We start from the raw sequence: 15,788 nt of genomic DNA, 5'->3' as shown, positions 1-15,788 counted from the left end.
TCATGAAAGAATATGAAATGATGCAAGGTTAGTTCAAAACTTCAAATTATATCCACATAGTGAGAAAAAAAAACACTGTCAATCATAGTTCAGCTATCAGCGTAAGGCTTTAATACCAAATCGATAAAATAATTTGGAATTTGTTGAAAAAATTGGCGTGGATCACAGGATTTGTTATCAAGATGTTTTCAGTGATAACTAAATAAGTTATTTTTGTGATATCCCAAAAGTATTTTGTTATCATTTTTGTTATGTTGGCTGTTTATTCAACCACAATGATACCACAATGATAACATGTTCAGTTATCAAATCTTGATAACCGGGTATCAGAACTTGTTATCAATTTGGTATTATCCTTTGCTCGGGTAGTGCATCTCAGCCACCATGAGATGATTTGTGGACTCTTCAAGGCATCACCTTAAATGATTTTTGAAAAAACGATTTTCGAGAAGATTTCTAAAGGGTGGATCAGCAAACTTGTAATGACTAGAGAGGGTTTAGTACAAGAGAGGAGCGGACTGTCAAAGCCAGAGCCAATCGAGCAGCGCCTATCTTGATTGCGCTCCTCTCTTATACCTGACCCTCTCTAATAATGACCTTATCTTGCAAACTGAAGCTCATCTATTCAAACCAATTCCACTATCGGATAGGAGAAACACCGACAAACCGACATGAGTGACCATAGCAAAAACAATAAATTTTCTGACCACAGCACACTACTGACTTCTGGCTCCGTGTTCGCGGGATATATTTAGCTAAGCCATGAATCCCGATGCATAAATTATGAATTGGTTCGTGTCTCATCTCTTCTGGACAAATTATTTTTATCTAGAGAGGGATTCCATCCAGAATGATCTGAAAAAACCTGAAATCGTGCTCGACCATCTTCGATTTGGATGATACTTTGCCCATATTTTCAGTATGATAGACCAAGTATTTTCCGCAGGAAAGGAGACCCTTTTGACTCAAGGATAATTTTTGAAAAGGGCCTATGTGTTTTTGCACACATACTTTAAAAAAAAAAATTAAGGTCGAATACAGTTGGTTGCAGAAAAAAATTTACTAAGAAGGAGTTGTAGGAAACTAATAAGGCTTTATAAAAAAATATACGCGGATTTTTTTTTTCGTTTTTTTACAAAAAATATTAAAAATAAACCTCAAAATTCAAATAACAAAAAAACGTATTCTTGATTTTTTTATAATTTTTTGTTTTAAAAATTTGAATACAAAGCCGAAGTTTTGAAAACAACTCTAGGATGGACAAACTTTTAATAAAAAAGTTTTTCTAAGAGCAACTTTGAGGCATTTTTGAAAATTTCATTATTTACGGCAAAATTTTTAGTTTGATGTTAGTATATGATTATAAAAATCATTTCAAACGATAGTGCTCATATCGATACACTTCCTAAATATAACCGTTTTCGAGATATTTCAAATTTACTTTCATCAAAATCATTTTTTTGTAGAAAATAAGCCATTTCCATTAGTTAATTGTGATTCTCCATCAGCATTGATAAGTTTAGCAAGATACACATAAATTTACCTTCAATTTGTCTTTTGACGATTGAACGATCAGACAACCCGTTTAGAATTTACAGGGGAAATGAAAACACTATTATGCTATTATTTTAAATATAGAAACCAACACAAGTTAAGTTGCACTTATTTTCATTATCAAGCGTAGTTTCATCCTATTTAAGTTGGTAATATTGATGTACCTATCCATCTTATTATTTTAGGTACATTATAATGTCTTCCATGGCATTCCAAAAGAGCTTCTCTGTTAGAGTAGCTTCAATGCCAAAACAATATTTATACCTGAATATCCAAATGGTACCTACGTTTGTATATAAGCATGACCATCCTTTTGAAAACAGACATCACTAAAAAAATCTTTTTGAGTGAACAAGTATAATTTGAATATGAAATTCAAGACGGTTGAGTGTTTCAAGCCGTTTCCTTATAAACGGTGTTCGTCAAAGCTTCGTAAATTATCCGAAAATTTGATTGAAAAACATAAGTTCCTAGAGTGGAAATTTAATTTGGATACATCTCTATCAATCTGTGATACATGTCGCTTGAATTTAAATAGAATCGAACCATGTGCTGAAAATCTGGAACTAGAAATGCAACCAACCGGTGAACACTCGTGTTTATTTCAGTTACCATGGAGACGTAATTTGTGATTAGCCCCGGTCCCTTTCAAATTGTATCATTATTTATGAACGGCCTTTTATTTGAAATGACGTTTCACATTCATCTAGTGATGTTCGATTTTCATTCGAATAATCGTTTAATCGATTAACGAACCGAAAAGTAAACTATTTATAATCGGTTATATCATGCCGATATAAGCATTAACATCTCCACAGGATCATCACCGATCGTTTCAAACATGTGCTGCACTCTCATTGGTGGAAAAATGGCAGCACAGCGAACAAAAAATAATCGATTAGTTGTTAATCGAGTAATTAAAAAATGGGACATCTCTGATTTTGGTGTGATTGTTTTGATAAAAATGAGCGCAAAATTTCATCTCTTCCGAGGGGGCAGCAAAACTACAAAATTACCTTGTATACGGGGGGTTCTCATTGGATGAAAGGGACCGTGAAAGAAGACACTAAAATAGAAAGTTTTTTTTCCGACAGTTTCATCTTAGTATTCATCTTTGGTGCAACCGTCAGTCATGGACATCGCGGAGCCCCAGCCATCTACATCTCGACATGGCCTCGAAGAAGTACCATAAACTACGTCAATAACAACAGCATCATCTCAGGATAGTGGAGAGCAACAATTTTCCAGGACGCATAATATTGAGCTATTCAACAAGGGCATAGCTGGTATCAATAACGTATCGCCAATATCGACAAAAAAAATTCCAGAATGTTAACTATCCCCAGAGAAAAAATATGGACATTACCAATGGCATTAAGAAACGCATCTTCGGTTTTCAAGCGGAAAAAGATGACCTGGAGCAACTAAAATTGAAAGCTGCGGAACACAATGAGATGATCGGGCAACTGAAGGAGAGATTTGCTGATCCAGATTCATCGAGAGACGATCAAATAAGGATTCTGACGATTTTGCCGAAATCTTGGTCAACGCAAACGGTAATGGACGAGTTTGAAACAAATAAATACATTGTATTGCAAGCTCGATGCTTGGCAAACGGGAAAGGAGTATTGGCCACCCCCAAGGAAAGGTTAGGACACGGTTTGGATCCCGAAATTAAAAACGAGGTATTGCAGTTCTTCGAAAGCGACCAGATAAGCAGAGCCACGCCAGGACTAAACGATTACGTTTCAGTGAAGAAGGAAGGTAAGAAGATTCATATTCATTGTACATTGCGAGAAGCTTTTATTGCATTTCAAGAAGTTAGTAAAAATAGCATTGGATTTAGTTCATTTGCAGCACTAAAACCAAAGCATTGCAAATTACTTGGTAGTTCAGGTTCTCACAATATTTGTTTTTGTACCATCCGTGAAAATACTAATTTAATGCTTCATTGTCTTAGAAAATATTCATTCGAAAAAGATTTCAACCATTATTTTGAAGAAATATTATGCAGCTCATCATCCAGAACTAAACATTGTTATCTCCGCGAATGCGAACGTTGTCCAGGTCTCTCAGATTTTGAAAGAAGTTTTTCAGTAAAATTCGAGGAACAGGGTATGTCTGAAATATGTTTTGAACAATGGGTTTCAACTGATCGATGTAGTTTAGAGAAACTTGTAAAACCAGTAGATGGATTTGTTCCTTATTTTTGCGAAAAGTTGGATAAACTGGTATCCCATGATTATATTAAAACTCAGCAGTCTAGTTTCTTGAGAAATACAAAAAATACTCTTAAAAATGGAGAAGTTGTCATAATTTGTGATTTTTCCGAAAATTATTCATTTGTTCTTCAAGATGCTGCCCAAAGTAGTTACTGGAATAATCAACAAGCTACTATTCATCCTTTTTGCATTTGTTATTCAGAATCAGGTATAATTAAAAATTTAAGTTTGATCGTAATCTCTGAAGTTTTAAAACACGATACAATTAACTGACCTTTTTGCAAACAAAAATTCAAGTAGAAAAAGCGATGTTTATGTCTGATGGAGCTGCATCCCAATATAAAAATTGCAAAAAAATTGCAAGTCTTTGTAAATTTAAAACGAAGTACAATATTGATGTTGAATGGCACTTTTTTGCTACTTCGCATGGCAAGGGACCATGTGACGCGATTGGTGGCACATTAAAACGAATGGCAAAGAACGCAAGTGTGGCTGTAGAACACGAACATCCAATCACAAGTGCAGCAGAGTTATATGCATGGGCTAACCAGAAGAGTAATGATTATTTACAAAAATGTCATTTTGTTTTGTGTCACAAAAGGAATACGAACAGGGGGCTGCAGAATGGAAAAGCATTTTTGAAAAGGCCAAAACGATCCCAGGTACAAGAAAATATCGCTGTATTGTTCCGATTTCCGAAAATAAAATATCAGCGAAACTATTTTCGAATGACGAAGAACGCACCATTCATAACATATAAAAACATGCCAATCAAAAGTTCATCAAATAAAAATATATCCAACGAAAAGGTTTATGTACAAATTATTATTATTAAAGACGATCGAAAGTAATAAATTTAAGATGCAAATAAAAACGCATGGGTATTTCATTTATTTATCTTATTTATCTTATAAGTTTAAAACCAATTTTCCAATAGTCTATTGGTGCAAGGGTAAGTTGAAGGTAAGTACATGCCCCTAGCAGCACACTTGTCACTGAACAATTGTGATTACTTGTGTGCAACTTATTCCAGTCACAATCAAGTTGCAGCAACTTATTTTGAAGGAAGTGTGCTGCTTGGGGCATATCTTGTAAAACTTATCATATTTGATGGACAATCACGTATAACTTATGAAAAGGGCATATTTTCTACAAAAAATTGATTATGATGACAGTAAATTTGTAATATCTCGAAAACTGTTACATATAGGAAGTTTATTGATATGAGCATTTTCGTTTGAAATGATTTTTAAAATTATATACTGACATCAAACTGAGTATTTTGCCGTAAACAATGAAAGTTTCAAAAATGCCTTAAAAGTTGCTCTTAGAAAAACTTTTTTATTAAAAGTTTGTCCATCCTGGAGTTGTTTTCAAAACTTCTGCTTTCTATTCAAGTTTTTATTAAAAAAATATAAAAAAATCAAAAATACGTTTTTTTTTTGTTATTTGAATTTTGAGGTTTATTTTAATTTTTTTTTTTTGTAAAAAAACGAAAAAAAAAATTCCGTGTGTATTTTTTTTATAAAGCCTTATTAGTTTCCTTCCTTCTTAATAAATTTTTGTCTACAACCAACTGTTTTCGAACTACATTTTTTTTTATAGTATGTGTGCAAAAACACATAGGCCCTTTTCAAAAATTACCCTTGAGTCAAAAGGGTCTCCTCTCCTGCGGAAAATACTTGGTCTATCATACTGAAAATATGTGCCATGTATCATCCAGATCGAAGATAGTCAAGTTTGGTGACTAACCGATTTGGCGTGGAATTGGTCTAGATCAAAAAATCCTATGCTTTTGACAGCTCGGATACTGCAATTTAAATCGGCCGTTTAAGATTTTCGGGAAAAAGTCAGAATTAAGTGTCATGTCGGTTTGTCAGTGGGAGAAAATTTTCCCTAGCCGACGGTGTTGTTGATTTGGCAAGGCGAGCTTCGATTCACGAGAAAAGAGCATTACAAGTTTTGATTACAAAAGCAGATCCATTTTTTTGTATTGTTGGTTGAGATTTTGCGACGTTCCTTTCTTATAAACAAACGGCTGTCACCGTTACCTGTCATGATTATTATAGACATGAGACCCGATATAAGAGATGTGACCGATAAAAATCGATATTATTCATTTTTAGAAATTTAAGCACCGACAAACCGACATGAAACTTAAACTTAACTCTTGATCAAGAATCCATAACGGCCGATTCAAATGTGCAGCGATCCCATCTTCCAAAACTATTGAATTATTTTTGTCTAGATAAAAATAGTTTGTCCGGAATAGATTACACACGAACCAACTCTTGAATTTTGTACCCGTGTTCGTGGCTAGGATAAAGATTTTCCGCGAACACGGTGGTAGATGTCAGTTTTGTGCCACCACTGGCAAAAAGAGATGATCACCGACCCACTCATGTACCGACGATGTATTTGCAATAGTTCTCGGGGGGGGGGGGGGGGAGGACACCCCTCACCACCCCTCTCCAAATCGGGAGTTTGGTAAAGAGAGATGATAAAACTGATTTGTACCTTACTAAAAGTTTTCTAACTCGCTTTCTACTCTCTAAATGCAATTTTCACACTGCCTCTAAACGGAACTATCAATTCTATACTTTCATATCCTCGTCTATCGTATAAAAATTACCACTTTAGTCTGTTATTTGAAATTAGCATCTTCAACTATGTAAATCGTTGACTTCACGCAAAAGTAATACTAAACATACAGTCAAGATTCCTATAGTACAGTTAATAGGGACCGTACTATCCAGTATTTTACGATCTCTTATGGCCGCCACAATCTGGCTGAGTTTTTGGTAGGGAACATTAGATTTGAAGTTTGGCTTGTGTCGTTTGACGTATAAACGTTCAAATTTGAACGTTTACACGTCAAACGACACAACCCAAACGTCAAATCATATGTTCCCTACCAAAAACTCAGTCAGATTTTGGCGGCCACAAGCGCTTGTAAAATGCTGAATAGGAACCGGCATTAACGAATACACGTAGCATATGGGACTAGAGCTAATTGGGACCAAACACTGATTGTATGGCAATTTGAAGAGATAACTTCCTTATATCTTCTGAGAAGTTGTTAAGCAGAAAGTTGGCCACCTTTTGGGACAATTCAGTTTCCGGTAGGACACAAGTCTAATCCTGTGGAAGATCCGGAATATCCGTAAAAGTGGCCATTTCATGAAACTGATCCTAGAGCTCCGTGGATTTTTCGAAACCACTCATAAACGTCTTATCAGAATTTATTCGGAGTTGTGACTGGAATATGGGCCCTGGAGACCACGGGATTGTTCACCGGAAGATCCGGAACATCCGTTAATGTGGGACCACTTTAACGGATGTTCCGGATATTATAGTGGATCATTCCGTAGTCCCCAGGTTCCATTTTTCGGTCATAACTCCGAATTCATTCTGATAAGACGTTTATGAGCGGCGCCGGTGGTGTAGTGGTAAGCATGATTACCTCTCACCCCAGCAGGCCTGGGTTCAATCCCAGTCGGCGTCGCCGGGATGTTCCGAGTCATAACATCTCTGATCACGCCTTCCTTCGGAAGGGAAGTAAAGCCGTTGGTCCCCGGTTCATGAGTTGATGGGTCGATAGGTAGGGTTCAGGTGTGGTGGCAAGAACAAATCCGTACTATAGGAACCTTGACTGTATAGTCAAAGCAATAAATCAAACTTTACACTAATGTTTGGCCAAATTTGAATAAATCCCCTCGGAAAAACAGGAAGTATCTGTAGCCTGGGTTAGCTGGTTTAAATCGTACCTATCAGATCGATCTATGAGAGTGAAGATTGGATCGTCTCACTCAACCACAATTGGGTTCTTTAGTTCTAAAAAAAAACGAGGTACAGTAGAATCATTTTTGCCTCAATTGGGTTCTTTAATTTTGAAAAATGTGTCGGTTTTTATACATCATCTGAAAGAGCTTCGTTTTCTGAGCACAAAGATATTTTTTTCGAACCCACACACTTTTATCTTGATTTTTAAATCAAGATTGAAAACAAAATAATAACTTCACTGTTTGACACTTAACTAACAAACTGACAGCTCGCTCCCATATAAAGTGACACCGAGGGGTGCAAATAAGGTGATTTTTGCAAATGTAATCGTACTTATTTAAAATAGTTCCAGTGTACCAAAATTGATGAAATTTTGGGTTTGGGTTCCACTTTTAACGCAGATTACGAATATACATTTACCTCAATACCCTTAAAAAAACCCAATTACGGTTACGCCTGGAGTACTTCAAGGAAATAACCTAGGTCCCTTGCTGTTCTCGCTTTTCATAAATGATGTGACATTCGTTCTACCATCCGGTTCTCGGGTGTTCTATGCTGATGACGTGAACATTTTCATGGTTATTACATGTATTGAGGACTGTATCTACCTGCAGAAACTATTGGATTCATTCGAGGATTGAAGCGCTGTCGAAACTCCCTTGAGTTGTGCGTAGCGAAGTGAAATACTATTTTCTTCACAAGGAAGCGTCATCCGATTCACTTTCAGTATCGGCTTGCTGGCCACGTTCTAGAACGATTGAATCTCTGACCTAGAGACCTTGGTGTGATTTTGGACTCTGAACTTAAATGCCGGATACATTACAATCATGTGATTTCGAAAACGAACAGACAACTTGGATTCATCTATAAGCTCGCCGATGGCTTCCGTGACCCTCTATGCCTAAAATCACTGTACTGCGCCCTAGTTCGTTGGAATCCGCAGTATTGATTTGGTGTCCATATACAAGTGTATGGTCGGATCGAATAGAGGCGATACAAAGAAAATTTGTGCGCTTGGCGTGGCGTTGAAGCCATACGAACATCGCTGTATGCTGCAAGGTATCGAGACACTGGAGAAACGTAGGTCTAACCAGCAAGCAGTTTTCGTCGCTAAGGTCCTGACCAACGAGGTTGATGCTCCTGATATTCTTGCGGATAAAACCGTATATGTATCTAAACGACCCCTGTAATCTGCTGTACCGGGAGCCCCGCAATAGATATGGCCGTTCACGACCCAATACGGTTCATGGCTTCACGCTTCAACGAAGTATCTGAGAACATCCAAGATTATCGATGAACAGTACACAGCAAAAAAAAATGTAATATCCATCAACGTAATTCAAGCTGATGTATGAAATAATGATGTAATAGCAAAAAGCAGATACAATATTACATCAATGGATGTAATTTTGTTCGCAAAATCGATGTACATCGTACAATGTGATATTACACAACCGATGGATTAACCTGGTTGCAGCAGTTTCGATGTAATATTCAACAACTTTTTTTGCTGTGTAGATGAAATTGGATAATATCGGAAGGTGTGTGTTATTATTCATTATGAATCGAATTTATCATAAAAAAAATCAAAATTATGAAGCAAATTTTATGAAAATCCTTATATGACAGGTAGAGCGGATTACTTTCGTGCCCCTCGAGTTTTTCAAGTTTTCGAAGCAGAATACCATGATTCACCCGTAGGCAACTTTGAAATCCGTGTATATAGCATCTACTTGCAAACCGCCGCATATATATTGAATAAATGCTGTATAACAGTGTGCAATGCTGAAGAGTTGTCGAATTATGTGCTGAAAAAAGCCGCTGTTGCTCTGATCTGATTAATTGACTTATTAAAAGCTTTATAAACGTTGACTGTTTTCCCGATTCAACACCAGATGTTTGATCTAATAACAAACTGAATAGATGTAATTTGTACATATTCGACACGGTCCACGGTCCATAAACAATGATTTAAGTGAGCGTAAAATTTCTCAAAAACTGTCCACGTGATTCATAGAAAGTCCATTCATGGTTTTAGCATTATGGGTTCCAATGTTAAGTATAACAGACAACCCAGATGGTTAGATATGATTCGCTCCTGCAAACAACCAAGTCCCTCCATCGGATTTGAAAAATTTTCACACAATAATAAACAGACATGCATGCGTGTCTATTAGAGCTATCCTGAGAGCACGAAGATTTCGGTGATCGAAAACGACTAACCGCATTAACTAAGTTACTTGAATTTTAATAATTTAGGCAACAATACAGTGCTGAAGATGAACTTCTTGATTTTATCCGTTCATCTCAGGGTGAAGACATTTACAGTTTACTTTGATTGTAAGGGGCGTTAAAATAAGTCCAGTAAAGTATATGTAATACGAATAAAACAAACTTATTGACGTCATACAAGCGGTATATTTATGGCCTAAAATAAATACATTTGATAATTTTGGAGACCAAACAAGAGTACCATTTTGTTTTTCTAACAAAACCTATACAAAATAGAAATACTAATACCAAACAAGAGTACAATTTTGTTTATTAACCAAACAGCCGCAAGAAGAGGTAAACTTTCTACGAGCATAGAAAATACCGCTGAAGATGTTCATGATTTTTTTTTTCACACAAAGACATCCGTCTAAAAGTATCTTCTCTTCAGACTGTAGGCAAACAGCAGCAGCAAAGTCAGCACCAGTAGCACCCGAAATGCCATACAGAAACCTCTGCGGCTTAAGCATCACGTGTGAAGATCCGTAAGCGGAACGAACATAACCCCCATCAGGCGGGTCTTCGACACCTTTCCATCCGCATCCTTGTCATACTGTTCAAGGTACTGCGTTCCATCTTCCGGTCCAACGGGGGCAATCATGCGGCCTCCCGGTTTAAGTTGGTTGATCAGCTCATGTGGCGTCTGCGGTGCAGCAGCTCCAACGTGGATGCAATCGTAAGGTGCATGCTCTGAGCAACCTTTCCGGCCATCACCCTCTGTTGGGATTTTACAATTGAAGCCTAAGTAAGGAGCTCTATGACAGTTAAATAATCAATAATCTTACCGACAAGAATGATTTTTCCAGTTTCCAGCAAGGATTCATCATCTGCCTTGATATTGGACCGCCCAAGTGCAACCAGCTGGGGGTGATGTTCGATCCCGACTACAAATCCGGTTGCACCCTCTTTTTGATGAATGTAACGTGCGAAGCACGCTGTCAAATATCCGGAACCCGAACCAACATCCAAAACCTTGCTGTCACTTCTCAAATTATTTTCCAGAAGTTCCAAAGCATAAGCGTGCTGAAAAAGAATTAAAGGTAGAATTTCACCCTTTTTTGAAATAAACTGAATAGCATGCTTGACATACACAGTTGTACACACCAGTTGTTGTCAATTTGTTTTTCTTTAAAGTAATTGATAGATTAGGACCATAGCTTACTATAGATATGCAAAAAGTAGATAAATCTTAACATTTGAATTAACATCAATGAATTTTAACTCTTAAAGTCTGAGATATGCAGCGAGCATTTCTCAATTCATTTTTACAACGCAAAAACAAATACAGTTTATTACTAGAATTAAATCTACTTTTTTTTACGTATCTATAACAAGCTTAAACTCTATTCTATCTACTGCTTCAAAAAGAACTATGTTTCGTCAACTGTCTGAAGTTATCAGCAAATGAGCAGTTCGTGACCAAAACTGTGTATACCAAGCATGCTGAATAGGTACTAACCATATGCGGTGCACTAATAGTGGCCGAATGCCCAATCCGCTGCGGTGCATCTATATAAGGATTCAAATTACCAGCCACGTAATGTTTGCGGTCAGTTGCTATCAAAGCTTGAGCAACCCGTTCACTTTTGATGATTCCGTGATCTAGAAGGTAATCATTTTCTGCTCCCAGCAATTTGCAATTTTAAAACGCAAATCCATACATGCTTACTACCTACCTTGTAGTTGACGAAATAATTCCGCATTAGTAAGTCCCCGAGATCGCCAGGCCATAGTTCCCAGAAACGGAAGTAGTAAGCTCAAACTGCAGAATATGGCCAATGGCTTGCGTCCCGGACGTCTCGTGCTGGTGTAACTGTACGTTGGGATTCCAGCAAACACAACGATTTAATCAATTTTCAGCCAGCAAAATTTCTAATTTCGATTTCGATCAACACCAAAAACAGCTGTCAACAGCAATCACAAACAAAGAAAGAGAACGCACGGGCAAGAAAAAGAAAAAGCTAAGAAGGGCTTACAGTAGAGTCCTATATTATGGGGCACTAACTAAGGGCCGATCCAATATTACGTAACACAAACAAATTGCGTTTTTACGGGGTATTTAAAAACGTCATTTTTTGGCATTACAAAATATATGAGTGGACCCTATAGCCTGGTACGCAGCTGAAAAGTTATGACGTTTTTACGTGCAGCATTTCTTGACAGCAGTACGCAGTTCGAAAGAAATCGGTAAAGGAAAGATCGATTACATTAGTATCGTGAGCGACATGAAAGTGGCGCATTCTAAATGCAATTTCACTTTCCTTGTGGAATAATGGTCTGATCAATTATTCCGTTAGGTAATTTTAACGTTTGTTGTAAAAATGATGTTTTGAAGGCATTTTAAAAACATAAAAACTGATAATTTTTGATTTTAAAATTAGACGACACCCCCAATCTCAAAATTTAGCAAAAGACACCTCCCTATAATAGCTGTCAAATTTACTTTTGGAAATATTCCTCAAAAATTACTTTTCCGTTTTCTTTTCAGCTCCCTAATAAAAAATTACCATAAACGAACGATAACCCAAATCATTGAACTATTCCATAAATGGTTTGGATGATACCCAGAACACGTCGTTAAGCAAATTAACCATACAATTTTTATTAGGGCTGCGTACCATAGAGTTCTCTACCCCCTCTAGTATTAGAGAGAAGTTTAACTAACACATGCATTTTACTGGTAGAAAATAAAAAACAAACCGCTGTCAAGTCGAACACTTTGACAGCTGATTTCTTGGTTGAAAATAATAAACAAATCGATTTTACTATGCTCGCTAGGTTGTATTAGTGAGATCTTGCGTCGAGAAGTCAATATCCTGGTACAGACCTTTCTGACGGTTATAACTCGCAGATTTGCGTAATCCCATTTTCAAGTGCGCAGTTTGTTATCCTCTCCGTTATCCTCACTTTCGCTGCAGCCAAAAACGTTGGTTTGTAATTGTTATCCTCACTTTCGCACCATCAATACTTGAGCGCATAAAAAATGAACATTGTTTACGTTTCGAGTTAGGTCCTTCGGACATGTTTCCCCTGATGTGTGCTTGATACTATTACGCTTGCATTATGTTATTGTCGAATAATTTAAAGAAATATATGAAATTAAATCATTCTTTTTTATTCTACTATTTATTTAAGTGATTTAAAGGATGTTTAAAATTGAGGATTATTTGTGGATTACCACAGGTAAATATAAAGGCAAGGGTGTATTTTTATCGAACGTGTTCTTTACACCGTCAAATATCGGACAGCTCTTCACGCTATTTTTAAACTACTCAAATTTGAGAAGAATCTATCATATCGGTTAAAATTTATGCTACTTAAAAATAAGTAAACTAAGTTTGGAGTGACAAGTTGACAAATGAACAACATCGACCTGAATCCGACCGATGTTGTTCATTTATAAACTTGTCATTTCCAACATATTCTACTCATATTTGAGTAGCTTAACGTTTGACCGATATGAGTAGATCTTTCTAAAATTTGGGTAGTTCATAAAATAGCGTGTTCACCGATTGTCAAATCTCGCACAACATTTGAAAAGGGCCTATTAACTTTTGTGAATATAACTAGTACACGGTAACTGCAAAATACCCAATAATGACTACAAAGTCAGCATTTTCAAGGGAAACTGGGACTACCCATTAAATGAGTAAAATTTTACCCATGTATGAGTAATTACAATTACAAAAACAAGTAGTAAGTATTCATTTTGAATAACAAATACTCTTAAATGCATAATCTGTTTACTCATTTAATGGGTAGTCTCAGACTCCCTCGAAAATGCTTACTTTGTAGTCATTATTGGGTATTTTTCGGTTACCGTGTAATGCACATTTCACGCGGATTGAAGCTTGCCTACACGGATAGAAATCCCCTTATACCTTTTGGCAAATTTATATTGTTGATTATTCATAAAATGTTCAAAACTTTACCATCTGATCAATTGCGGGGGTGAGGGTTACTTCCGTGTCCCGATCAGTTTTTCTGTGGAATCCTACCGATTGCTGGAGCTCCCTTCTTCAGAAAAAAAAATCAACAGAATCAAAAAAAGGGCATTAAACGAATGTAAACATTCTTGGATCTAGGCAGTGCTGCCAGAAAAGAATGAAAAATTGGTTCTCATGGTGGTTGAAGGGTGTTTGAGTGTGTCAAAGAGTTTTTTGATGTGTTTAACACAAGGTGGCAGAGTGACTTACCCCCTGGCCACAGCATGCTTTTGGCGCTACTGTATATGGTCGATCAAATGTAAAATAGTGTGGTAACCACAGCACAGTTCTGTTAAAACCTCAGCATTTTCATTGATCCATTGAGAAAGAAAATTCAACATCAAGCTCAACATTGAAAAAACAGGCATCAAGTTAGAATATATGTAACTATATATGCATGAAGCGGATAATAATTATCATGTAAATTATTGATAGCTGAAGACAGATATTTCTTTCTACTTTGTTTGATGCCCTTTCGTCGTGGATTCCATTTACACAATACCAAATCAAAGAGATCCATCCTACTACTGTGTTACCTAATTTTTTTAATCGTATACGTTGTATACGATTACCCCGAATACAACATATGCCTCATCTAATTTTGCATAACATTTGCGATGTTAAATTAGACGAACTATACATTGTATTCGGGGTACTCGTATACAACGTATATTCGTTATAAATCATGTAACACAGTAGCTGCTGGGGGCCTCATAGCCCCGTCAGCAAAGGCACGGTATTACCAAGCTGGAGGCGGCGGGTTCAAATCCCGATCCAGTCGAGGGAATCTTTCGGGTTGGAAATTTTCTCGACTTCCCTGGGCATAGAGTATCATTGTGCTTGCCACACAATATACAAATTCATGCATTGGTATTGGCATCGAAAGCTCTCAATTAATAACTGTGGATGTGCATTAGAACACTAAGTTGAGAGCACGCAAAAAGCTAATATGCGCTAAGCAATAAGCTTAAAATGCGAATAAGAAGAATAAGAAGAAGTAGCTGCTGCCTACACACAAAAAAAAAATCATTAGCTAAATTAAAAAAGCCGTTGGCGAAATTAAAAGTTTGCATTGGTTCTTTTTGGTAGAAAGCGGAAACATTTTAAAGTAAAAGCTTCCACATTCTTGAATCAACAACGTCACTTATTCATATTTTTAAAAGTCGGAACTTTTTAACTGAATTGTAGAAATGTCAAACTAAAAATGTAGGACTGTCGAGGTGATACTTGAACGATTTTAATTCAAAAACAAGTATGTTTTATGTTAAAGCTTCTATTTTCATTTTATACTCGATTTTATATGCCTTTAAATATTTCTTGAAAGTTTTTAACAACAGTTTGCAAGGTCCATAAACATGTTTATTAACATCAATAGTTGTTATTTTACATTTTATATCGTAGCTAAGCTATAATGCTACTCCAGAGCTGTCTGCCAGTATCAGAGAGTCAACGTCGGTGGATTATCTCTGGAAATGGAATGGGTTTCCGCTTCGGGCCAATTAACATCCGTCACCCACGACATTTGAGTTGAGCAGTTTCTGTCGTTCTCGGCAGCGGCACGGTTGACTTTCTTGACATGGTTAGTTAGTTAAAAACGAAGGAGGAAGCACCGAAGATGGTCGTCATCCCGAAAAACCTTTTTTGGTCGGAACAGAACAGCAAGAAGTACTCCCGCAGAGAGAACCTGGAAATCCTAGCAGGTGGTCGACATGACGATGCCCGGGCGTTGTACAAAGGGGAGCAATCTGCGCCTTCAAAATAGAATATTCCAAGCGTATACGTAGTGCCAGTGCTATGATATTATTTTTTATGAATATGCTGATATTCGTCGTACCTGAAAGTGAATAATTATAGTGAATTTAGTATTTTAGTACTATCAAAATGTTCAGAATACATATACCTTGACATTAACTAGGGGTACGGGTACATATACCTTGACATTAACTAGGAATAAACTATGGAAACGGTATGT

General features: G+C 36.8%; 1 protein-coding gene across 2 annotated transcripts; it reads right to left on the bottom strand.

Moving 5' to 3' along the window:
* Nucleotides 1-9,972: 9,972 nt before the first annotated feature.
* Nucleotides 9,973-11,703, bottom strand: Pcmt (Protein-L-isoaspartate (D-aspartate) O-methyltransferase). 2 transcript variants are annotated; one of them, XM_065228734.1, is made up of 4 exons: nt 11,507-11,703; nt 11,290-11,450; nt 10,616-10,853; nt 9,973-10,547 (listed from the first exon to the last, which is right to left on the bottom strand). In XM_065228734.1, the coding sequence occupies exons 1-4, from the start codon at nt 11,559-11,561 to the stop codon at nt 10,300-10,302; spliced, it is 702 nt and encodes a 233-aa protein (XP_065084806.1). In that variant the 5' UTR covers nt 11,562-11,703; the 3' UTR covers nt 9,973-10,299. The 2 variants fall into 2 exon arrangements, with proteins under 2 accessions (XP_065084806.1, XP_065084807.1); XM_065228735.1 differs by having other exon boundaries at nt 9,974-10,547; nt 11,290-11,432; nt 11,507-11,701.
* Nucleotides 11,704-15,788: the final 4,085 nt, after the last annotated feature.

The sequence above is a fragment of the Ochlerotatus camptorhynchus genome, unplaced genomic scaffold (genome assembly GCF_037179485.1).
Source record: "Ochlerotatus camptorhynchus isolate MF236.1 unplaced genomic scaffold, CSIRO-AGI_Acam_v1.1 ptg000300l, whole genome shotgun sequence".
Lineage (NCBI taxonomy): Eukaryota > Metazoa > Arthropoda > Insecta > Diptera > Culicidae > Ochlerotatus > Ochlerotatus camptorhynchus.
This window is presented reverse-complemented; position numbering and strand designations above follow the sequence as displayed.